Source organism: Cebidichthys violaceus, unplaced genomic scaffold (assembly GCF_023349555.1).
Source record: "Cebidichthys violaceus isolate CVI_PGR_0920_01 unplaced genomic scaffold, fCebVio1.0.p SCAF_145, whole genome shotgun sequence".
Taxonomy (NCBI): domain Eukaryota; kingdom Metazoa; phylum Chordata; class Actinopteri; order Perciformes; family Stichaeidae; genus Cebidichthys; species Cebidichthys violaceus.
The window spans coordinates 115,079-141,872 of record NW_027176313.1 but is presented as its reverse complement, the minus strand read 5'-3'; the positions used below and the strand labels follow the sequence as shown (position 1 = coordinate 141,872).

Here is a 26,794-nt window from a genome sequence, read left to right as displayed (position 1 = left end):
GTACTTTACACTGGTTAGAAATGAGACGATGAAGGTAGAGCCATGGGGGGGGGGGGGAGGTCTCACGTGGGGATCTCCGCCCCCCCTGACCCAGATTTCGTAGACCCCACTCGCTGATATATAAATATAGTTTTAAACATGTTTTTGTTCAATATGAATGGGGAAACCCGACTCCTTCTCGTTGCTCCGTTCTAAGCGCTGAGATCGACTTGGTGACGGATGAGTTCCGGCGACGCGCAACTGGCAGAGAAGAACGCCGGCGTCGGCGGAACGGGAGACGAAAACCTCTGAGGCAGTACAATTTCAATGGATCGGACAATTTGGAACTGGTTCTGGATTTCCCATGCCCTTTCTCAGCCCTGCGTTGAAACAATGTACCGGTTCTTTTAACGGATCACTCCTAAAGCCAGCTTCAAGTCTATTCGGATTTTCACGCCGCTTCTGAAAACAGTGAAAAGGAAAATGGCACTAATGATTGGAACTGTGTACACGACAACAGTAGGTGCAGCAGGTCAAACACGGGTCCGTAAGCTACTAACCCAAGTTGAGACAAACACGAATGTCCCTTTGGACCCGCTGGTCCTTTCCCGAGCCTCTGCACACTGATGTCAGACCTGCTATTTGTGATATTGGTATCGGAGCAACTCTAATAAAGAGTCGATGTGCTGCAGAGCTCGAGTTGCCATCGTTTTCGTCAAAACCCGCCGTGTTCCGAGGTCAAGAACCAACTGAAGCGGCTTTTCTTGACGCGGGTGTGAAATGCCATGGATACCGCCCCCCCCCCCCCCCCCCCCCCCCTCTCCACACATGACCAGCACCTCGGAGTCCTCGTGTCCACCATGTCCCCATGTCCCGTCTTTGACAATGCGTTTTTGTTGGCATCAAGAGAGCGCAGGAAGCGGAGCGGCGTTACTGCGGCGGGGTGCAGCGGTGGCTCTTGTACGTCCCCAGGTGGCGGAAGCTGCGTCCGCACTGCTGGCAGCAGTACGGCGTGGCGCCGCTGTGGATCCTCTGGTGGGTGTACAGGTTGCCCAGCTCTTTGAAGCGCCTGCCGCACTGCGGGCAGGCGTACGGGCTCTCGCCGGTGTGCACCCGCTGGTGTCTCTTGAGTCCCGATAGCACCGAGAAACCTTTCCCGCACTGGAGGCAGGGAAAGGGGCTCTGGGCCCCGCTGTGCACCAGCCTGTGGCTTTTTAAGCGGGCCGCGTGGCGGAACCGCTCCCCGCACTCCGGACACATGAAGGGCTTCTCTCCCGTGTGGATCCGCTGGTGCTGCCGCAGGTTGCCGAGGTAGTTAAAGTGGCGGCCGCAGACCCCGCAGCCGTACCCGCCCTCGATTTTAATCTCCTTTTTCACCGCTCCCCCTCCGAGGCCAGCGGCGCCGGCCCCTACTGCCGCGTCCTGGTCCCGGTCCTGGTCCCCTCCGCTCCTCCTGGAGTCGCGGTCTCCGTCTTCCACGGCGGGCGCGGCAGAGCAGGTGGACTGCAGAACCTGGAGGGCCTGGGCGCCGGCGGAGTCCGAGTGTATCAGTTTGACGTGTTCCTCGAGGAACACGGAGTCGGGGCAGAAGGTTCCGCACAGAGAGCAGATGTAGGTGTGGCCGGGGAACTGCTGGCCTGAAACCACAAAGAAAAACTACAAATCACACAACTCCAGTCGTCCGAGTGAATACAGGCGGAAATAAAGCACGGCGTGTTTAAGAAGAGGTATACAAAGTATTCATAGAGACTGTATATCAAAACTGAATGAATACAGTTTGATACAGATTCACTTTTTGAATTTGATGATGTTGTTCTTTCATATTTGTTAATGTTACAACAAGGAACAAGACACCTTTAGAGAGCTCACGTGTGATTATTACTCCTGTACATCGATAGAAGTGACATCAAGACCCCAAAGTTACTTCTTCTAGGATCAGATAGTTCCTGATTTTATAAATTGTATTTGTATTTTATTTAGGCAAAGAGGTTAATAACAGCTGCTTGTGTTTCCACAGAAAGGGCTCGTCTATGTTTAGCCTATCGAGCGGCTGGTAGACTTTGGAATCCAGTGGGGAATTAATGTCCAACCCTGAGTTTATAACAGGAGCTTATAACACGTTCACTCCGTCTTGTTTTTGTCGTGTTCTCACCAACCTGCCACAGGCCGGTCTGCGCTGCCCTCCAGCGGACTCCCTCCCTCCCCCGGAGAGCTCTGGGGCCCCATGCTGAACTCGGAGGGCTGGACGTGTGACAGCGGGGCCTGGACCTGCTCCAGTCCACCCCCCTCCCTCCTCGGCGACACGTCCCCCCCCTCATCATCATCATCATCATCATCATCATCCTCCTCATCCTCATCACCATCGTCCTCCATCTTGCCGGTTGGGGTGTCCTCACACTCGGGCTCCTTCATGACTGGGGGGAAAATATGATCACATGAAAATTATACTGCATGAATTTACTCTTTGTGTTTTTCCTATTCTATCAGATACTCTTTACTTTGTATATATATATAGATATTTATATGTATGTGTGTGTATAATAAACATTATGAGATCATGTTTATTATACATTGTGTGTAATGAGATAATAATCAAAAAGTGCAAAAGTCCAAATTATGGAGTAATGATATGTATATCAGAAGTAATATGTTTGTTATGAATATGAATCTATAAAGTTGTGTTAGTCTACATGGGTGCAGTGTGTACACAGTGTGTGTGTTTTCACAGTGTAGCAACACTGTGCTCACCCTTCAGGTCTGAAGAATACATCGGCGCTATCCACTCGTAGTCGTACATCCGCTTGCTGCCGGAGGGGAGCATACTGAAGAGGTCATCGGTGGCGGACTCGGAGTCTCCGGGCCCGGGCCCGGAGCCGGCCATGCCGCCGTCCGGCCACAGGTTGAGGGAGTGCGGGTCCGGATCCGGGCGAGCCTCCCTGTCGCCGCTGGCTTGGCTGCTCTGGTCTCCGTCCATGTCAACGCCCCCCCTCGAGTTCTTGTCTTTCATCAGATAGTCGCAGATCGCGTCTATATTCTCCTTCTTCACACCGGGCATAACAGCCTTGGCTCTCCTCGGATCGACGCTGTTGTGTTTGTTTCCGGAGCCGAAGTCGTGTTTTTTGAAGGCAACGTCTGCAGACGGCTCCATGGTCGCGACGCCGGGGAAAGGGTCCCCCCTGCCGTCCCTCTGGACCGTATCCAGTCTCACCTTTAACACCTCGATCTCCTCGGTTTTCTCGCGCAGCTCCATCTTCAGGACTCGTATCCTGATGCTGACCATTTTGCGGATCTCCGACAGCGCCGTCTCCAGCACCGCGGCGATGTTTCTGCCGAGGTGCTCGGTGATGTCGCTGACCGAGCAGAGCAGCTCCTCGTCGTGCTCCAGCTCCAGGAAATCGCCCTCGGCTCGGCTCGCTGACCCGGGGGGCTCCATGAAGGTGCCGTGGAGCTCAGGGGACAGGCCGGTTTCGACGAAACTGTGGTTTCTTTTGCGACTCATGAATTAGCTTGGCTAGGAGCTCTATTCTCTGAGTTTGGTTAGCTAAAAGCTACTCTACGAGCTAATGTTTGGATGATGCTGAAAGACAGTTATGTTTGTCAGAGTAGCACCGGATGTAGGAGAAACCTGGCTTCTGCTGCTGCTTCTTCTTCTCTTGTGTTTACGGCGGTTGGCAAACAGCTTTTGGGTGCATTACCGCCACCCACGAACCTGGAGTGTGAACTAAGGATATACGTTTTCTAATACGAAAAAAAAACAAACATATACAATAAAAATAAATACATAAAATCAATTAAATTCTCAAATTGTACTTAGTCTTATTGACTCTAACCATTTGTCACTCAAGCTTTTCTTTACATTACTTTCTTCTCTCGCTGACTCGTGCCTACATGACAGTAAAACACCACTCTCTCTGGCCTGACGTCCTCTACCCACTGTAAGGCAATAACTACGGCCATCATCTCACATGTAAACACAGATAAATCATCGCTGAGTCTTTTCCCACACTCATAATGGAATTCTGGGATTACTGCTGCTGCTGCTGTTCTACCAGTGTTAGGGTCTTTAGATCCATCTGTATAAATCTGAATTTAATTGTGGTAATTCTTCCTGATGTATGACTTGGAAGATCTTACAGTTTCCCCCACTTTCATCTCTCATCAGTTCACGGAGGCCAAGATCAATTTCAGGCTGTGGCAGTAACCAAGGAGGAACAGCTGGCAGAACCACAGTTGGAGACTAACTCCTATCTAACTCACTAGCCTTCTCCTTAGCAACCCAACCAAAGCTCTTTGTTGGCCTCATGTTCCCAGCATGGCTCAGTTGCATTGATTGTTGGATGGTTGTTATCTCCTTGTAAACTGACCCAATATGTCATCATGATCTGGATTCTTATCAACTCCAATGGAATTTCCCCCATTTCTACCTGCAATGCCGGCACCAATGTTGTTTTAAAGGCCCCACTACATATCCGTAATGCTTGTGCTTGTGTTACATCCAATTTTCCCAAAAAGGTTTTTAGACGCCAACCTATAAGCCACACAGCCATAGTCTATTACTGATCTTATCAGACCCATATACATATACTGTATATATATATATATATATATATATATATATATATATATATATATATATATATATATATATATATATATATATATACGTGTATATATATATATATATATATATATAAAATAAATGTAAAAAGGTTGAAAGCTATATATATATACGTATATATATATATATATATATATATATATATATACATACGTATATATATATATATATACGTATATATATATATATATATATATATATATATACGTATGTATATATATATATATACATATATATATATATATGTGTATATATATATATAGCTTTCAACCTTTTTACATTTTTTTAAAGGTATATATATATATATATATACGTATATATATATATATATATATACGTATATATATATATATATATATATATATACGTATATATATATATATACGTATATATATATATATATATATATGGATCCAATAGCATGTCTAGAAGCAGAGGTGAGGAAGGCACAAGTGAATAAGGAGGTAGCGGTAGCAGTATTCTTTGATGTGGAAAAAGCGTATGATTTACTGAGGAAAGAGGGAATATTAATCAAAATGAAAAGATTAGGAATATCTGGAATATCCAATATTTGGAACAGAGGTCAAAATGTATTCATATGGTAAAGAGCTGGAAAGGACGGACTCGTACACATTTTTAGGAATGCGGTTTGATGCTAGGCTCACCTGGAAACGTACATATTGATAAAATGGTAAATAAATGTAAAAAGGTTGAAAGCTATATATATATACATATATATATATATATATATATATATATATATATATATTACACACGTAATATATATATATATATATATATGTATATATATATATATACATACGTATATATATATATGTATATACATACGTATGTATATACATATATATATACGTATATATATATATATATATATATACGTATGTATATATATATAGCTTTCAACCTTTTTACATTTATTTAAAAGGTATATATATATATATATATATACGTATATATATATATATATATATACGTATATATATATATATGTATATATATACGTATATATATATATATATACGTATATATATATACGTATATATATATACGTATATATATATATATATATATATATATATATATATATATATATATATATACGTATATATATATAGCTTTCAACCTTTTTACATTTATTTACCATTTATCAATATGTACGTTCCAGGTGAGCCTAGCATCAAACCGCATTCCTAAAAATGTGTACGAGTCCGTCCTTTCCAGCTCTTTACATATGAATACATTTTGACCTCTGTTCCAAATATTGGATATTCCAGATATTCCTAATCTTTTCATTTTGATTAATATTCCCTCTTTCCTCAGTAAATCATACGCTTTTTCCACATCAAAGAATACTGCTACCGCTACCTCCTTATTCACTTGTGCCTTCCTCACCTCTGCTTCTAGACATGCTATTGGGATCCATTGTTCCCCTTCTTTCCTAAATCCACTTTGACATTTTGACCTAAGATTCCTTGTTCATACTTTTCTGATTGCTCGGCAGAGAGTGGCTGCAGGTGCAGGTCTAACCAGTCCATTTCTAACAACCTGGCAACTGAAAGTTTTTTTCTTTCTTATGGCGTATAACTAATAAATCAATCCTTCAATTAAGCATTAATGAACGCATTACAACTTATAAACCTTTATAAACAGCACTACTTAGTTGGTTTAGTAAAACATCATGGCTTGGCTACATTTGTTACATTTAAGTTAGCAATGTACATCGAAATAAGACAACTTTGACTTCTGGTTTCACATGGGACACAAACAGCGGTCTCCTGAGTGAAAGTCATGTGTTTGTTTGACCCACCCGTCCACCGCGACCCACCTCCCTACATGGACTCATGCGGACTTTGATTAGAAAAGTATTTGTGATAAGTCAAATAACAAATCCGGGAAAAAAAAATGTTTCCCTTGAAATATTTGACAATGCAGTTTTGTTCTATGGGAAGATACTTTTAGGAGACCAAACAGCAGACACAGTTAAGCCTCAGTTATACTCCTAGCGGACCGTCACGTACTCGCAGATGTAGAAAGTATAGCTTTGGCTTCGGAGTATCCTCCGCTGGTGAACATCGTGGAGCATTTAGCAGCTAAAGAGATGGAAATTTTTCTCTGGAGTTGGTGGAGACCAAAAACAGAGCGGAAAGAGAGAGAATATTTCCCTTAAATTCATCAGGTGCACACAAAAATGACTCCAAATGAATGCTAATGTTGCTCTGCGTCTGCTGGCGGGCCGTTTGCTGACATTTTCTCCATGGCTGGAAAATATGATGATGCAGCTTTAAGTAAATGATCAATTTGTGAAGTCAGTGAAAGTTCACCTTATTGCATGGTGTCTAAAAAGTGAAGCAGGGATCATTCGTTGAGGGTTTTAGCACTAAAGACTACTGTACTTTACACCACTTAGGTCATCTGACAACTACTGTGTGTGTGGAGTAAAATAATAAAACAAGTAAGTATTATATGACGCCTTGCAGAATGCATATCACTTAATTGCTGAGCCGTCTTGTGACTCCGTCCCTGTGATTGTCTGTTGTCTGCTGTTATAAACGCTCCGGTTTCAGAGCAACGTTGCTGCTGCTCGGCTGCATTGCTGAGCTGACAGAGGAACTGACTGGAGGAAAGGAAATGCTGAGTCTGTTCCTGGGATGTTTGAGGGAAAAACACACACACACACACACACACTCTGGATTAAATGCTCACCCAAACCACCACACACACACACACACACACACACACACACACACACACACACACACACAGCAACCGAACAGAGAGGCAAACTTTGGCGGAAACTTTTAGGATAGAAAGAGTAACAAGTGTAGGAAATGATTCTAGCTGGTCTTTATGTATGAGCATGAATACAAGTAGCCCTGTGTCCCCCACAGTCCCATTTAGAGGTTGAGCTTTATTTGTTCAGTGAGTGATTATTAACTTAAAAGCTGCACACTTGGATTTTGGAGGAGGGATTGTAGGAACTTTTTCATACTTGAATCTACCTAAAAGTAAAGAATGGATCTTGTTATTTGAATGGATATGCGGATATACAACCTGCATCATGAATATGAATTAAAAACAAACCGACAGAAGAAATACCACAAGCAGATTGTATTTGATAAGTGCTGAGGCCCATAATGCTCTAGATATCACAGGAAAGAGTTTGAGTCAAGTTAACCCGAGTATTACAGGAAATTTAGTGAATGCAACTTCACACTTCCGGTACGCACAATACAATACAACACTGCTGCTGCCAAAAAATCTGTGTGCAACTCAAGTTCACAGCCAGCTGCATAAACTGATTACATAAATTCTGATCAATAAAAGAACAAATACATAAAGATACAAATATGTAAATAAATTAACAACAAATTAGGTGAATACAAAATATCAACTTCCACCAATGCAAACCCCAATAAATAGCTAACAGTGTGAATTAATAAAATACAGTTCATTAATACAGATACAAGAACTTTGTTAGACTGAATGAATAACAATATAAATACATAGAAAATAATAAAAAAATGATAAAGAATAATAATCATTGGTCACATTTTAATAAACTGAATCTTCAGGTTCACAGTGTTTTGAAGAGGTGGCCTATTATTCTACGACTTTCATTGGCTAGTACTGTAAAATAAAGAATATATGAAAACAATCTCCTTTTTAGACTTGTTCATTTTATAAAATCCTTTACCAAAGATCAATTTTGATCACATTTTTTTTTTTAGAAAACTCGGACTCAAAAATCGTTTTTTTTTTTTGTAATCAAGGGGACTTTTATTTTGAAAAGAAACTCCAGGACAGTGTGGTCAGCTTGACGCTCCTGTCTCTCGCGCTCGGAGCGGACTTGTGTTGGCCGCACCGCGCAGTGAGCGTGTGATGGCGAGGTGTTGACTGATCACTGGGGATCGGGGGAGACTGCGCGGTGGTTTTGGACATGTCGGCCAGGTCGGACCGAGAGAGCGGGACCCCGAGAAAGAGCTCTACAGACGGCCAGCAGCACCGGCAGGTGGCGGAGAAGTCAAACCGACACAGCAGAAGAGGTATGGAGGCTACTAATATTATAATACTTCTAAAAAATAAAAAAAGTATCTGTACAGCCTTGTTTTGTTTGTAAGGGTCATACAGATTGATGGACTATAGTATCTCCTCTGCTTCAGGAGCTTTTACGGGTAACAAATGCACCAAATTAGCATGAAAGTCATCCCTAATGTCCACGCTAATTACATTTTTGTATTTTTATAATATCTTAAAGATCATCTCTAGACATTCTTTAAGACACATATATTCTGTACAGAATAAAAGTCTAATAAGGTTAAATTACCCTCAACATTTCATCCCCTCCAATACTCCCTCATTGAAAACTCCAGAATTTATGAATATTTATTTTTGGGGTTTTGCTGGCCACAAGATATAGTGTGTCATTAGAGGCTTCAAGGTTCCACAGCTGGAACCGTAGTTGGCTCCAAACCAGTTGTGATGTTCCCTATGTCTTCCAATAGGAGGGTCCCGGGACAGACGATGTCTCATGTGTACAGATTGTAAAGCCCTCTGAGGCAAATTTGTGATTTATGATTTTGGGCTGTACAAAATAAATTGAATTGAATTGAACCAATCCTGCTGGTGTGTCCACATGTTCCTGAGATTTGAGGTTCCCTCCTTCAGCAGATGAACGTGAAAAAACAATTCAAACCCCATTAGTATATCTAAATGACATCATTATCAATGAGCTAATTAACTATAACCCAACTGTTATGAGATCTCCCAAAGCGGGATCTGTAATCGGGCTTTAAATGAAAGTAAGCTTCTTCATGTTTTTAACAGTGCGTGGTTTCGCCAGAGATTCTTCAAGTCTGAGGAGAACTGTGTCAACGTGTGAGGAAAGCGTCCCAACAGGTAACTTGTTCTTCTGCTTGAGATGACTTTAAAATAATGTATTTTTTTGGCCTTTATTGGACGGATGGACGTGTAAAGGCAGACTGGGAACGTGGGGTGAGACAGGTAAGACATGCGACAAAGACGCTGTAGTGGTTATGTGGTAGGAGCTGTAACCATTCGGCATTGCCGTACAATTTGGTGCATATATCCATGGTGCTGAGAAAATAAATCCCAATGACTTTGGTCAACTCCTATATTTAAATTTTGCCATCAGCTTAAAACCTTCAAAACTAGTAGCGTTCCTATCAGCCTCAGCTGTACTGTATAATACCTGATAAATATCGGCATGTTTGTATGCTAATGTTAGCATTTAGCTCAAATCGCCACTACAGCCTCACAGAGCTGCCAGCACAGCTGTAGACTCCTAAAGGGAAACTTTGGTGACTAATGGGAACAACAACTGTTATAATTGGTCCAGTATTGAGTGAGAACAATGCAGACGGCAGCGGGCGGCAGTGTAATCATTCAGTCAACGAACGTCCACCAAAAGTTCTTGTTTTTTTGCCGGTGTTGTCGGGGTTTGTTGCGTTGGGGTTCAGAAAGCGTAGCTTAGTGTTATCTAAAAAGATCTTCCATGTCATTGCTGAATATTTAGCTGATATTGACAATGGGAATGTTACTACCATGCAGCAACCTCCGGTGTTGAGGAATGAAGCCAATGGCTGCTTGAGGCTGGCTTCAAAAGCGAGTCAAAACCAATAGACCGCCATTTTAAAGTCAACGAGAGTTCATGGTCTCCATCTCTAGTTTCAAGTCTTCTTCAATACAGCATGATGTTCATTTAGTACATTATGCTTTAGAGCGTGACTACCATGTGATTGACAGGTAGCGATGCCGTATACGGCGTCCCTACGTCACTTTTCCGCATTCAAAATATGATCACTGTAAGTACACTGGTTGCAAAAAAAAACAAGATGGCGAAGGCCAAAATCCAAGATGGCGCCGGTCAAAATGCCAAACTTGAGGCTTCAAAACCACACTCTACAAACCAAAACATCACGACGACTACGTCCACTTTTTATATACAGTCTATGGCTAAAACTGTACAGCAGGAATAAACATGTTTATAGCCTAGTACATAAAAAAGGTTTTGGTCACTATAGGTCAGGACAACTTTATAGGGTGGGTGGTAGTTTTCATAAGCTCACCCGTTTAAATAATATTAAGGATTTATAGTTTTGAATAATTAAGGGCATGGCCGCTGAGTCCCCTGGTCCTGCCTCAGCTCCACCAACCATCCACCGCTTTGCCTATTTTTGGTAGTTAAGCTGTCAAGATGAAGATTTATTTATATTTCACACAGTCTATGGTTATTACTAAATATTTGACATTTCATGTTTATTATAGAACAAACTGAAGTCCTGCTAGCGGCCCCTTCCTGTTACTTTGGAGTGGAAATAATAAGAGTGAAGAAATGCCTCGTAAAATATTTTACTGTCACATGATCTGACCTCAGTGGGGAGTCATGTGGGAGATGTTTTATACCTTGAACCTGTGAGTTCCTCTGAAGTCACTTATTAATCTGTGAGTCAGCCTCGCTGCCGTCATTAACTGATTACTAGATGATCAGAAGGAGCTCAGCAGTCATCAAACTCACCACATAGTGATGTGAATTGTCAGAAATGTGACACATCTTTTCCTCTTTTATAAAATGATGTCCTACTTTCTGTCCTCAATCTCTACTGTGTCTTGTGGGATAAAGGAACACCTGGTTTCAGTAAAAACTCAGTTCTACAAATACCAGAACTTCCTTTTCTTCCAACACTAGCTAACTGTTTTCACCACAGAATCTGCTCCGCTCGTCCTTCTTTTTAGCAAACATTAACAGGTAGTGTCCTCTAACGACCCGTCATGTTAGGACAATAGTAATTGACTCTACTCATGGAATCTATATCTTAGGCTACTGCAAGTTAAAGGTTTGATGTGTAACACATTCAAATGTCTGAAAAAGACTAGACCTTATATAGTTTGTTGTGCGCTTACATTGTCCCAAATGATTCCGACAATTTTCAAACTAGAAATCTGTCATTTTAATGAAGGTAGCGGTGCGATTCATTCGGTCAGCTGATCATCAGTTGACTTTTTAATTAGTTTTAAACCACATTTTTACCATTCACTTTTTAGATCGCGGTGGTTTTTAACTTGATATTTTAAGCAGATTAAGGATTTTAGCCGTTGCACGTTTTGATCTTAAGATATCAGAGAAACAAGCCGAGCAACAGCATTCGAGCAACACATATGTTTAAACGTGAAGCTGCTTCATTCAGTGTTTTAATCAGCGGGTCCATTTGTTTTGGAGAGGAGGAGACCTCTGCGGTAAAAAAAAATCTACTGAATCCTAAGGAACCCTAAGCTGACTCCACCAAAGACAACAACTCCCATGATCCACGCTATACTTCACCACCAAACCTTTTGTTTTGATTGAGAGCCGCAGAAAATGACATACTGTATTTAAGAAAAAAAGTTATGATGAACTTTCTGACATCGTTATAACGCCCCCAAATCCTCCAGAGTTACCGTTTGTTTCCACATAGACACCTTTACACACTATGTGATCTTCTCATGCATTTCACATGGTGATGGTGTTCCGTGTGTGCAGCTCTGCCGCTGCTGCTCGATGTGGTCGGGGGTCCGGAGCGTCTTCCTGCCGACGAGGAGTTGCAGGAAATGCTGAGAGGGAAACTGCGCATTCTGCAAGCTGACAGCACCGAGGTCAACGCTCTGTTCTCGGTACGGCTCATGACACACACACACACACACACACACAAACAGACACACACGCACGCATATACACACACACACACACACACACGCTTTAAGCTGTACAAAAGTCCACTTCCTCCATGAATTATGAATGAACCAGGTTGTAAAAGCTGTCTGTCTGCTCTGCATTCTAGTAAGCTTCAAGCAGCTTAACGTTTTGTGTTGAAAATGGTTATGTTAAAAGGATACTTTTAATATACAATATATAAGATACATATTTTTTTCTTTAATATGGCTGAACACACAACTTCCATGTCTGGAAATACAAATAATACAAAGATGTTATAAAAATGAAGGCTTTAGAAGTATCATTTATTAAACTCTTTTCTTTTCTCTGTTTGTAGGAGCTGTCTACTCATCTCATCTCCATCAACAGTGAAGACAAAGTTATTTTTGTGACGTTCAAAACATTTGAGGAAATATGGAAGTTCACCACATATTACACAATAGGTAGGTTTCGATCACAGTAGTAGTTGTCACTAACGTGGGATTTGAAATTATGTATTTGCAATAAGGCAAAAAAGCAAAAATAAAATATTTTTATTTTATTTCTGCCAGGAGGATTATGCGATCAGTCGCGTGTGTGTGTGTGTGTGTGTGTGTGTGTGTGTGTGTGTGTGTGTGTGTGAGTGTGCACCTCTGTGTCTGTGTGTATCTCACATTGTGCTGCAGCCATGTGCTGTGTGGTGACGAACACTTTCTCCAAACACTTTTTACTTCCTGTTTTATTCTTCCCACTCACCACTCTTAACCGGCCCCTCGGCCAATAGGGGCCGCTGTTGATAACACAGCTTAGTGCATCGCTGACCCGCAGCTACCAATTATGGGTTGTATTCATTCAATCACACAATTACCAAGCGGCAACCTCCGGTGCTGAGAAATGAAGCCAGCAGTCCTTCAAATGGCCACTTGACGCTGGCTCCAAAGGCGAGTTGCAGAGACTGCGTCCATATGGACAATCCAGCAGTGGTCTTGGCAGTCACACCTGGCGGAGATCTGCTCTCTACTGAGTGCACATTTCTAGTGATATTATGGTATATTTAAATAGCTTTTACTTAGTTTTTTTTGTCTTGGGCATTGTAGTTAACTTCTGCAGGAAGGAATGCAGTAATGTACTTTGTGAGCTATGGCGCACTGGAAAGGTCTGCTGCTGCTACTACTAGATGATGCCAGTGGTTACAGATTAGAATATGAGTGGATTCATTCACATCTCCCCTCCTCCAGGTTTCCTGGGTCAGTGCATGGAGAATCTGTTGTGGGACCAGAAGTTTTGGCTCAGCTCTTTGGAGGAGGACATCGCAATCGAGGTGTCCATTCAGGAGGACACTCTCAACCTGATCTACAAAGGCATCCTCATGCAGGAAGGTATGAAGGAATTGAGTTGCTCTGCAAATCGAAGGCCTGCTGGGCTGCCCTACTGCACGAAGGGACATGCATCCTTCCTTAGGTTCTCATGTAGCTCCAGCATTTAAAGCACCAAGCAGTGGCTGATAAAAGGTGGAGAAAGCGGAGAACATTATCTCTTGTGTTTGGTTAGATCATTTTACTCCAATTCACTTTAAAAAACATGAGTGGTGAGCCGACCATCTTATTAGCGGGGACGTGGACAGCTGTACCTTCTGCTGTACCTCCTTGTCTCCAGGTACAAGAGTTGCTGATGGAAGTCCCACCCCAACTTAAGACCACTTGGTTAGGTTTGGGGAAAGATCGTGATTTGGGTTAAAATAAGTATGTTTGTAGATTGTGTCTGTAATATCAAAAAGTAAATGTAAAGAGTTTCAACATGGTCCAGTGTCCTCAAACTTTGCATTCAGGTCTCTCCAGTCACATGAAGACAATTAGATTAGAGAAGTGTCTCTTATCTTTCTGGGAATGTCCCGCATCAGATCACTCATTCATGCTGTGATGTTTCATCATTAATTACTGATTAAATACAGGGTGTGTTCACGTCTTCACTTTGACCTGAGGAAAACCATCAGTGGTTGCAACATTTCATCAGGCTACACAAAGCATGACTAGCTAAATGCACACCGCTAGCTTGATTATTTACATTACGACAGAACGCAGTAGAGTAGTAGAAATTTACTCAAAAAAGTTACTTAAATACATGTAACGGAGTAAATTTAACTCGTTACAACCCACCTCTGCCGATGATCTAGTAAATGACATTTCACATGCACACTCTTTCTCTCTGTGTCCTCAGGTTCATTATTTGCTAGTTGTAGTACCAACCAGATGTTTGACAGCTCCACCTCTGGAGGTGACCTGTACCTGGAACAGGGAGACATAGCCCAGTTTGAGCCTCCCTTCCTGGGCTCAGGGTGGACCGTCCTCTGCCTGGCCGATGGAGCCCGAGGCACTGCACCCAAACCTGGTCTAGAGCCGGTTGTCCCTTTTCATCAGTGAGTCCCATCCACACACAGGGCTGGTGTCTCTGATCCGAGACCCAACAGTAGAAGATATGAGGTGCTCACATGATCCCATCTGTCCACAGATGGTTTCTCAAATCTTGTGCAGAGAGCATTTTAGTTGGTGATGGGAAACCATCCTGTGGATTCCCTCTGCAGTTTGGTAAGTGCTAATAAAGAAAATATTCAACTTATTTTAGCACTACTGCCACTTCAACTTCATTCAGTATGTTCTTTCAGACTGCCACAGCTTTAACCTTTTCAGTATTTCAGCTATTTAAAATGTTTCTATTGCAAATTTTCAGCAGCGAGCACACAAGCTCTTTTTTGCCACTTACTCCACAACTGACACTTCAATTGCTTTCAGCGTTCAAAAAGAAGAAAAGGTCTTGAGTGCTCCCAGGTTCAAACAAGTGTAATGAGGGTGCTCTTTGGTAGGGAACACACAAATTAAAAAAAGAAGAAAGATCCAAGGAACTCTTCTGGCAAAACATTAAGAAGTGGTGAAATGATCATGGTGAAATTCACTCTGTCAACGTTCACTCTTCAACTAACCATTCAACTGCTTTCATATCTATCTCTTTAAATGACTGCAAAACAGTTTTCAGCATGTACACGTCAAATGACAGTTTCACTGCTTTCATTTGTTATTATTCAACTGGGAGGTTATCTGCTTTTATTATAGTAAACAACACCCCTTTAAGTTCCCCAGTGATAATTTGTGGTCAGTGAGTACTGAAAGTTGTGGGACATCTAGTCTCATATTATCCTCTTCCTCTGCTCAGCCAGAGGAACCTGTCTGGTCACAGTGGAGTATGATGCTGAGGGCCCAGATGAGCTCAGCGTGGCACCGGGTGATTGCATCGTCATCGTGGGACTTCTGGTATCTTGTTTTGATTGGTTCACAGGGAGGAAGGAAGCGACAGGAGAAGTGGGTCTGGTCAAGACAAGCCTGGTGAAACCGTCCGCTGACATTTATGAGTGAGTGTATCACCAATATTACCGTGTGTACAATTGTTTTACAATAGAGTATATGTAAATACTGTAGCTTATTCTACTGTTGTCACCCTTCCAGCTCAGCCAATATTTTTTTGGACGGGGAGGAAGGGACATTCTTCAGTCTGCAAGAGGACAAAATCATAGAGGAAACAAATGCCTTATTGAAGAAGAAATCTCAAAATGATATTGGTCATAACTACAAACTAGGTGAGACAGAAAGGACTCATAGGTCATACTGATTTATACAGATTTGTGTCATGTGTCCAAAAAAATCTAACAAGTTATCCAAACTAAATGACAAAATATGTTTTAATTTGTTATAAAAACAAAATATTCGTTAGGCTCGACTTAGGGACAGTGGTGCCTTGAGCTAGATGTTAATGTCAACATGCTAACATGCTCACAAGAACAATGCTAACATGTGACGAGTATTATGTTTATCATGGTCACCATTTTAGTTTAGCGTGTTAGCACGCTAACTTTGCTAATTAGCACTAAACTCAGCTAAGGCTGATGGAATTGTCACTAGTTTTGCAGGTATTTGGTCATAAAGTTAGTATTTGACAAACTGAAATTTGACCAGATGATGGCGCTAGATGATAAGTCAGAGGGTCACCAAAGTCATTACAATCCATCCTGTGGGGGACATAAATGTGTGCGCCAAATATCATGGCAATCCATCCAGAAGCGGTTGAGATAGTCAAGTGAATAAGTGAAAACTTTCACCTGTTGATGGTGCTAAATGAATAGTCAAGGTATAACCAAAGGTCATTACGATTCATCATTGTATGACATCATGGACATCTTTATGAAATTTCAATGCAACCAGTCCAATCACAAAAATAATAAAATGTCAATCTTTTTGTGCTACTAGAGGAAAACTCAGAGGATCACCAAAGTCAGTGGAATTCATCCACTGAGCACCATGAATATATGTACAGATTTCCATGACAATCACAACAGAAATATGGGTCTCCTGCGTTAGCTTTGTTGATCCAACCATCCATCCCGACCTACTATCCTAAAATCATAACTAGAACACTTAATGCTGCAGTCTAACTAGAGCAAAGTGGCTTGAATTAATACCATGCATATAAAGCTTACAGCATGAAAGACTTGCACAGCGATCTGATTGGCATTGACATGCTTTAATTACCAATTGTTCAGACTTTAGCTTGTTTTCTCATTCACTGTCTTGCACTTTGTGTTGTTCAATCTCAGATATGATCAGTAACCAAGACTCTGAGAAAAAAACATCATGTAAGTATTGGCACCTATGGTAAATATCAAATCACTGTGTTTTATGTTTCATAATTATTTTCCTCCAATTATTCTTTTACAGTCAACTCTTCAAGCAAAGTTGATCCTCAGCAGACTGGCTTGAAGAAAAATATTCAGAGGTTTCTTGATCAAGGAAAAGACACATTGCCACCTTCCATACGGACCGTGAATGGGACTCTGGAGGACTCTGTCCTGGCTTCAGAAGCAAAAAGTCCTCCCTGTTTCACTGTTCACCCGGTTGTAGAAGGAGAGAACAACACTGAAATCTTCATTCTGCTTTTCTCTTTCTTGGAGGGACAAGACTACAAAATAGAGTTTGGCACCCTGTATGGATTGAGTTCTGAACTCCTGGCCTCCTCCGCCTTCACCGGTCACTCGGACGAGGACGAGCTGATTGCCTTCCTGGGTGTTGCCAGGGAAACAGCCAGGAAGAAGCGACTCTTTTGGACCCATACTCGTTTGTGCTTTCTGCTGGGAAAACTCTGTGCTGGAAGGTCAAAGTTCAGCCAGGCCCGGGTTTACTTTGAGGAAGCCCTCAGCGTGCCACGAGAAGGCTTCGTGGACCTCAGGCTGTTGGCCAGCATCTACTCCAACCTGGTCACCATATACCTTTTGCAGAAAAATACAGAAAGTTTCTTTGCTCTGACGGAGCGACTTGTTGCCTTGCTATTGGGCATCCCAGACTGCCTGGAATGCTTAGAGGACAACTCTGCTCTTAAATACATCCTCAAGAAAGCTGTTCTGTCTCACAACAAGATGGCAGAGGCCCGGGCTTGTCATCTATTGGCGAAGCACCACTGGACCCGTGCTGAAGGGGTACGAGTTGTTCCTTACCTTGAGAGACTGCTTGTTCTTTGCACTGAAGCTCAAAGAACATGGGGCCTCTCTCCCAGTCATGAATACCTCGCCCTGGGAAGGCGCTACAGCGAACTCCAACTTCCCCACCTCAGTGTCAGTTCAGCCAGGAGAGCTTCTCAGCAGCCCTCTGCCACACTGACGGACTGCCTTAGCAGCATGGTTCTCCTTTTGGACAATGTCAACAAACTAAATGGGATCACAGAACAGGAAGCCACTATCTCACCTCAAGTGGCTCCCTATTTACACCAAGCCCTCTCTAACAAAGTTCAAGGAGGAGCAAGTGATCAGCACCGTGTTTTGAGCCGCCAGCTTACCGTTTGTCTCTGCCAACTCTTTTGCAAGCACAGAATGGTTGGACACGCTGTCGGCCACATGCATACTCTCATCGACAACAATCCACCCTCACAGAGACCCCCCATCTCAGTCCCAGAGAGAAACGGTACCCTCATCTGGCTGGCATGGCTTCACATTGACAACAAGCAGCCGGATGTTGCTTTGGATATCCTGGACTCAGTCCTGGCCTCCATGCCAGAACACTGCACTACCCCTCAGGAAGGTTGGTGGGTTTCTGTGACTTAACTGTGTTAAAACAAAAAATATCAGTTACAGTGTGTTTTAGAAGCAAATATTTCCATGAACTAATCATGAGCCACAGATACTCGACAAGTTTTTTTTGGGCATTCTTGGTTGCATTTCCGTTACTTACAATAATCTAGAAATCTGACAGTAAGGCAAAAAATGTTGTTTGACTTTTTTTGTATTTATGTTGAGCGTTACAAGAGACATGCAGAGTTGGAAAAGGGAACTGAAAACTTTCGTCTGTCTCCGAACCGCAGTGCGGCAGTTTCATTGTTGTTGTTTCATTTCGAACGTAACTTTATTTGACAGACTAAAATACATATGTTTGGTTTTTCATGTTCACTGATAAACTAGCAAACTAAGCCAGTCTGAGAAAAGGTTCCTGCAAAAGATTTCCTTAGTGGAAATAAGAGTGCACTAGACAACCACAGGAGTAATCTGTTTTATGAAATTAAACTACTAATTTTAAAGTAAATAACTCGAACATTAAAGTTTTTACCTAACTGCCTGTTATTAATGTTGATTGAATTACTTCCTAATTCAACGCTCAACATATTATGACTGGTGCCTCTGGTATTATAATATAGGCCTTTAATATAGGACTTTATGTTTGAACGGAAGAAATTGGCCAACCTTTTTAAAGATGTAAACATATGATTGATTGAAATACAATAATCAGTGTCGATCGGGAGGCAACAACTGATTTTAAAGCAGGCTATTTCAAAACGCTTAAAGTAAATGTGTTTGATTTAACACAAAGGTGTGGTCCTTAACATGCGTGGCGTGGCATTTCGGTGCATGGGTGACCTCCGGAGGGCGGCAGAGAGCTACCAGGCTGCTGTGGACATCTGCCAAGAGTATGAGGACATTCCCAACTGGGCTGTAGCTCAGGCTAACCTGGGTAAGATAGTAAATGCTTCATCAAGGGAGACACTACCGGCAAAACATTGTTTTTCAAGCACTGGTCAATTTTGCTTCCATAACATTTCTTCTTTAAGACTAGTGGAAAGAAAACATGTGTTTATTTACTTTTTCTATTTGCGTCTGTAAATTTCTTCTAAATTCACCAGAAAGTTAACGTTAGATAATGCCTCATTTGCATAATTAAAGATAACATTTTAGAAAAGTTGTAATACAAAAAAAAAAATATATATATATATATTTTTGTATTACAAAATATGTTTGTATTTGTAAAAACAACTTATATATATTAGTTGTTTTTTTACCCTATCCACCTGTCTTCAAAATATTTGTAATTTTACGATACATAGCTTTGAAATTAGTTTTGCAAAAATGTATTTGATTTTGGCTATTGACAGTATTTTCTGATTTATGGAGTGATACAAAGAGATATCCAAAATCCCCTCAGTAAAAACCTTTGACTCTAATATGTCAACAAAGTGACACAAGAATGTTGAACCTGGCTTTATCCAATGTTATGATTTCTGTTCTTGAAATGTATTAAATTAGGACATATTTGATTAGATAATGCCTACTTTGCATATTCAAACATAACATTTCAGAAATTTTGTAATTCCAAAAAATGATTGTCCAATTGAATTAATCAACTGGAGATGTTTCATGGTGGTATCTATTAGTTGTTTTTTACCTTATTCACCGGTAGTGTCTCTCCTTAACACATGATTCTTCCAATGAACTTCAGTTCTCTGAAATGACTCTGCTTCCTCCTCGTGAAGGGCTGTTATGTCTAAAGGCTGGAGCTAAAGGACTGGCGCAGAGACACCTGACTGAGGCCGTGCAGCTCTTCTCTGAGCTGGACGAAGAAGGTCACAAGGCGAACTTCATCACAGTGCTGCTGGAGCTGGGTCAGCACTATGTGAAGCAGCACCAGCTGGACTTTGGGAAAGGATGCTACGAATGGGCTCTGCTGCTGGCCATCAATGCCAACCTGTTAGACTGTAAGTATGTAAGTCACACACTGTGTGTCTTTTTTATTACTTGAGCTCCTCTCAATGAACTGGACTGGACTTTCATTCATTGCCAGGCCAGCTCACTGCAACCAGACACCTGTGCCATCTGTATGGGTGTGAGAGTCCAGACCAGGCCCAGTGTATCATCTACAGCCAGCACCAGGTCCAGCTGCTGAGACACACAGCAGACAGAGGACAGGAGGGAGAAGCACTGGTAGCCATCAGTCAGCTCTACCTCACTCTGGGCACAGAAAGGTGTGTGTGTGTGTGTGTGTGTGTGTGTGTGTGTGTGTGTGTGTGTGTGTGTGTGTGTGTGTGTGTGTGCCTATACAGCTATCTTTGTGAGGACCAATGTGCGTTTGAGGACATTTTTTATAGAGAGGACGTTTTGATCAGTCCTCACTTCTTCAAAGGGTTTTAAGGTTCAGACTAAGATTATTTTAGGGTAGGGGGCTATGGAATGCATTATGTCAATGAGTTTCCTCATTGTTGTTAATGATGAGTTTACCATTTTACACTTTACCTGCCACACTAATCTGCACTGCCACCTGTGGTCACACTTGATATAGGCGACAAATGTAAAAAATAAAAATACACAGTCATATTGGCTCCTACAGGACTAATCTAAATCTCTGACTGTTTTCAGGGCATACAGGGCGGCTCTCGACTACACCAAGACCAGTCTGGGTATTTTCATCGACCTGGGCTGCAGGGAGAAGGAAGCGTACGGCTGGCTGCAAGCGGGAAACATCTACCACCTGGTGGACCAGACTGAACTTGTGGACCTTTACGTTCAGGTCTGAGAGCAGCTGTGTAGGCATTGCAACTATTGTGATCATGTCTATCAGTTGAGGCACAATCTACGAAACTTTTATAACTCAACCGTAAACCTGGTTGTTAGCAGTTTCATCTAGGGACTATTTTCTTTCTACCAAACAACACTCACCATATCACCGTGCAGAAGGAAGCGTGCATCTATACTTGATAAGGCTAGCTCACCTAGCACACTGAGCTAGCTAACGTTACAGCTCAGCCGAGGATGACACCATTAATGTTTACGTCACGAGCAGAGACAAGAGACTGTTGTCCGTGAGTAGATGAACGCTTCCTAAATTAATATAGTGCTTTTCTAGTCTCAGCGACCGCTCAAAGATGTCAGACGTTTGTAATTTGTGCTTTTGGTGCCCTACTGAAGTGGCTGCTCAGTTAGTTTCAGTTTTGTGCTGCCTTTGACGGATAAACTAAAACTGTGTTTTTGTCAATTTCATTGTCAGGTAGCTCAGGATGTCGCTCTGAGTACAGGAGACACTGGGTTCATCCTGAAGCTTCTGGAAGCTGCAGGAGACATTTTCTTCAACAGCAGCCAGGACCGGGACAAGGCTATCACCTTCTACAGGGTATGGACTGGATAAAACACAGTCGCTACAAATATTTAAACATGTTACTTTCTTGTTACCTTACAATTTACAATCACTACTACTACTGTCATCTTCCAGTGGCAGCACAATACGGCACCCTTTATCAGAATCCAAGTTAGTTCGGATATAGGTTTGGACTATTTATCCATGTTTCAGAGCAGGGGGCGACTCCTTCGGTTGCAAAAATAATTCTAATTGAATGGGAGATAAAATGATGCTACTCTCATGTCACTTCTGGTTGCAAAAAACCAAGATGGCGACAACCAAAACCAAATTGGCCATGGACAAAATGCCGAACTCAAGGCTTCAAGACGGCATTCAACAAACCAACGTCATCGTGACTACGTCCACTTCTTACATACACGATATGGCCTTATTGTGCTATCACAGTATTACTATTATTGTTTGGTATGATGGTCAAAGCTAAGAAAATAAGAAGCCTGCTAAAATATTCTGTGCATCTTTGTTTATCCACCATGTAGGACCGTGCTCTGCCCATCGCAGTAAAGAGCAGCAATGTACGTTCCAGGCTGAGGTTGTGCAATAAGTTGACGGAACTGATGCTCAGTCTCAAGCTTTATGAGGAAGCTGTGGAGTTTGCTCAGACTGCACTGGACATCAGTATCACTCTGGGTACGGAAAACCTCCAACACAAAGTTTCGATTTTTCTATATTATTTCAGGATATTATTTTAAGGTTGTATTTACCCTTTATTTAAAGGAAGACGTGGTCCAATTACTGTCATCCATCAGTACTACATTGATTATCTGTAGAAAGACCTACTTTGGGCGCTTTCACAAGCTGATATTTAGTCGATTTTAATGGAACTGTGGTGTGGTTCACTTCTGCAAAAGTCTGATGTTTGCTTGACATCTGGGTCAAAGAGACCATACAGAATATGCGAAATAAAGTCCACAAAATTGGTGAGGTTTATAAAATCATTGGACATAAATCTGAAAAGGGATACATGTGCAAAGTAGATCAGTGACGAGTCAAAGTGAAACAAATTTGACAGCAGTATTTTTTAGTCCCTGATTTCCTGCATAGAAAGTGGCAGCTCTTAAGACGAGAAAGATACATTTTCAGCTTTGTACACGCCACCTAACGAATTATTTTCTTATTTAGTCTGCTTCGAATTTTGCATTGTGAAACCGAACCAGAATAAATAGAAAATTAACCAAAAGTATCAATTGCAAGCTGTTACGGTCTAGCCGAATGGACTTTTGGCTTGTGAACGCGCCCCTAGAAGTATTAATGAACTAGAAGGACACTCGGCGAGCGCAGATCCCTGCCAAGGTTGTGCAATGTGGATCCAATGCATGTATCCGCCCTGTGATTTGGTTCTGCTTTAACATTTAATGAGTTCTTCCCATGCTACACCCATTAACCTTTCATGAAAATCTGAAGAAAAAAATATTCAATCATATGTTTCCATGTCGGGGGGACCTATTAAAATGTCCACTAAATCACCAATAAAATCCACTGACAGTCCACAACAGTTACGTTTTCAGGAATAAACAACAAACTGATGATTTAGCTAATTGCCAACAGTGGAACTTAAAATGTCAAGTTTATCCTGCCGGTGGGGCAAAAAGAAAATGTAAAGGGTCAGTCCTTTGGGGCCCTGAATGTGATCAAGAGATTGAATGGCAATTCATAAAAAAAATTATAAGATATCTTATGCATAAGGAAAGACTGGTTCATCCTCTAGGGACCATGCTTTGCAAATGTCCTGCCCATTTAGATTACATTTAGTTTCTTGTGTGAAAATAAAAATTTGCCGACCACCACCAGCTAGCTTTTGGTGCCTGTTTGGCCATTTAAAACAATACGTGTATTTCAAAACGTGGACTTCAGACGCTTTCTGTGCATTTGGGCCTATAGAAATCTTCCTCTCTGAACCATAAACATCAGTATGAAATGTCATGGTATTCTTGCTAGTAGTTGTTGGTATGTGGTGCTCTAAAGTAGTGGTGCACAGGCAAATTGATAACTGAACTTCCAGATATCCTGAAGAGTTTGAAGTCATGTGCCATAACAGAATAACTGTGTCTACCTTTGTGTGTGGTTGTACATACAGGTGAGTATCTGAATGAGCGTGTGGCTTACCATCGTCTGGCCTCTCTGTACCACTGTCTGGACCAGTATGAACTGGCTGAACACTATTACCTGAAAACCCTGACCCTCTGTCCAACACCTCTGCTGTTTGATGAGGAAACACTGTACTATGTTAGGGTGTACCAGACGCTGGGGGACATCATATTCTATGACCTGAAGGTAAGGGATTAAATTATAGATATGTCTGGGACTACTAGTTTAGTTCCTGAGATGAGCTGCTGTGGTGCTGTAGTAAAGGGGACTATTGTCTTGTCAGCTTGAAAGCTAGCCATCAAGACACCCAATACTCACCTTGGGTTTGTCCAGAGTTATAACATATTTTAGAGTACAGACATGAGTTCACTTAAGGAAGCAGAAAAAACAGGTGGTTGTATATTTTTTTTATCTTGTTATCTGAAGATCACACGTTACTGATTTTCTTTATTTTGGGACATAAAAAATGTATAGTTTCCTTAGGCCAATAAATCTCTGGAATGCTGCGTGGCCAACAGCCACAAAAATGCTTTAAGTGTGCCACTATATTCTCTTTGAACTGGGCACAACGCACCTGCCTCATAAATCATGAAATTAAAGCAAGCTCATGTCAAGTATGTGTTAAGTCTTGGCTATTATCAAGTCAACAACCAAGTCAATTCCATCAAGTCAGGAACAAAAGATCACAAGACCAACAACTTTGTGTTTCAAGTCCAAAACAACTCATTACACTTCAAAGTCTTTTTTTCTCAAGTCTGACTCATAGACTCTATATGAGAGGTGCACGTTGTCAACGTGACGTCACTCATTGGTTTGTGGATTATTATTTGTGCCTTGAGTTTGACATTTTGGCCGTCGCCATTTAGTTTCTTTGGAACCAAAATTTGAACAAGAGGGGGGAGTGGGAGGACTGGAGGGGCCAGGTACCATTAGCATAACAAACACTAAGTTACCAGCCAGCCCCAGCACTAGCTAGCTAGCTGGGTTAGCAAGGAGCGTCCGTGATTCACATAAATTTGGGGAACTTTTAATTGGGACGTTAATTCTGGTTAGCAAAAACAAGGCCTGTTTGTAATGTACTTATTGGAAAAAAATGACAAACCATCTTCTTGTAGTGTCTTAAAGAGCTCAGCTAACAAGCCAGGTATGGTAAGCGCAGACATGATACCTGCTAATTTGTGCTCACATATTTATCAAATAATATTAGCTTTTCATTAACCGAAAAACTGGAGCACAGACTTCTTTGGAGTGTAGTTGTCATGAACAGGGATATTACCAAGAGAGATCAAACTGTAATTTTGTACCAGGTTGTATTTTGTATGAACTACAACTGTCATCAATAATGTGACTAAATTACTCATTTTTAAGGGGAAGTACATTTTGCTGTTATCTCTACAGGACCCATTTGATGCTGCAGGCTACTACCACCTGGCACTGGCTGCAGCCATGGATCTGGGCAACAAGAGGTCTCAGCTTCAGCTGTGCACCCGCCTTGCCACCATCTACCACAACTTCCTAATAGATCGGGAGCTCTCTCTCTTCTTTTACCAGAAGGCTCGGACCTTTGCTGCGGAGCTGAATGTGAGGAGGATAAATATCTCATCGGATCAGCAGTATAGCAGCATCCCACAGTACAAGACCACCGGATAATAGGACATACACTTTAGGAATATAATTTTTCTAAGTGCTACAAATACTTCAGCAGATGGCTGGATGAATGTTCTTTTTTTGGTACATGTTTCATGAGAAGCCTTGTGACTTATTACTGCTTCAACTGTTCACAGAAAATCTTTACTTTGAAGAGATAATTAAGGGACCAGGGTGCCCAAGATGTCCAATCAAATCATCTATTGCATTGTGTGTTCAGAATTCATGATTCAACTTTACTCAGGTCTCTGATAATTCACAGATAAAATATAAATATACTAAATCAGAAAAATGTTATTGTCTTTAAAAATTGGATAGATGTGTCATTGATGATTTCTACTTTTTCAGTTTCTTTTTTGTAATTCTTTAAACAAGAAAAAAGACTGCTGATTATAACTGATCACTCATTAACACAAGTACATCATCTGCATATAATTAAATTGCATGTATTCTGGTACTTGTTTGAATTCCCTTTAGCTGGTTACTTATTCTAGAGGTTTGAATGAAAGCAAAAAGTAGTAGGGACAGGACACAACCCTGTTCTGTACTTCTGTTGGAAATGCGCGACATGACAACCATTAGGCAATAAAACCAGAAATGCACAATGTAACTTGACTCAATCAGTGGAAATATTAATACTAAGCAAATTCTTGCATCGTTAGTACTCCCACACCATACAGTCAAATGCTTCATGATTTATGGTAGTGTCCCTCTTGTAGTGTTTAGTTCAATGACTACAGTGTTCAACTGAGGCCTTCAGACATTTTGATGCCTGCATTGATTATGCAAACCGTGAGGAGCAGATTAGTTGATCAGGGTTTTATCTGCGTAATAAAATATAAATAAAATATAAAACCATCTTTGTCCACGCGGCCGTTTCACCATTGTTTAAAATGATTGCCATCCATACTAATACTCCTCACATTCTATTCACGTACACTGGGCATGCGGGTGCTGGTGTAAACAGCTGATTGGTTGCTTAGTTACAGAGTATTGTAGTTTTATTTAATAATAAAAGGTTGTGCTTGATACTTAAGATCTTCCACTATAATGTTCCTCTGTATACTCAAACAGACCAATTTCGTAGAACAAAAAAACAAGTTTTATTTTTCAAACTTGGTTAAAAAGCTGCAGGTCTTGTTCAATCTCTCTCACTCACACACACACAATGAATGTACTTTAAAATGAACACTTCCTTGGTTTCGTTGTTGTCTCACACTCGTAAATCTGCTGGAGGCTGAAGTCCCTGTCGTACTCGAGAGC

The 26,794-nt window shown here is 41.5% G+C and overlaps 2 protein-coding genes across 2 annotated transcripts; one reads left to right on the top strand and one right to left on the bottom strand.

Annotated features, from left to right (window-relative positions):
* Positions 1 to 9: 9 nt before the first annotated feature.
* On the bottom strand, positions 10 to 3,636 carry LOC137871527 (zinc finger protein 16-like). The gene is made up of 3 exons (XM_068709372.1): positions 2,728 to 3,636; positions 2,136 to 2,393; positions 10 to 1,616 (listed from the first exon to the last, which is right to left on the bottom strand). Exons 1-3 carry the CDS (start codon positions 3,476 to 3,478, stop codon positions 910 to 912), a joined length of 1,716 nt encoding a protein of 571 aa, XP_068565473.1. The 5' UTR covers positions 3,479 to 3,636; the 3' UTR covers positions 10 to 909.
* A 4,834-nt stretch (positions 3,637 to 8,470) lies between these two features.
* On the top strand, positions 8,471 to 26,141 carry LOC137871526 (SH3 domain and tetratricopeptide repeat-containing protein 1). Its single transcript, XM_068709371.1, has 19 exons — positions 8,471 to 8,661; positions 9,443 to 9,514; positions 12,156 to 12,286; positions 12,664 to 12,769; positions 13,544 to 13,684; positions 14,523 to 14,721; positions 14,814 to 14,890; positions 15,513 to 15,708; positions 15,803 to 15,933; positions 16,948 to 16,986; positions 17,069 to 18,421; positions 19,205 to 19,345; positions 20,142 to 20,363; positions 20,450 to 20,630; positions 21,022 to 21,172; positions 21,650 to 21,772; positions 22,276 to 22,426; positions 23,874 to 24,070; positions 25,283 to 26,141. The coding sequence occupies exons 1-19, from the start codon at positions 8,556 to 8,558 to the stop codon at positions 25,532 to 25,534; spliced, it is 3,969 nt and encodes a 1,322-aa protein (XP_068565472.1). The 5' UTR covers positions 8,471 to 8,555; the 3' UTR covers positions 25,535 to 26,141.
* Positions 26,142 to 26,794: the final 653 nt, after the last annotated feature.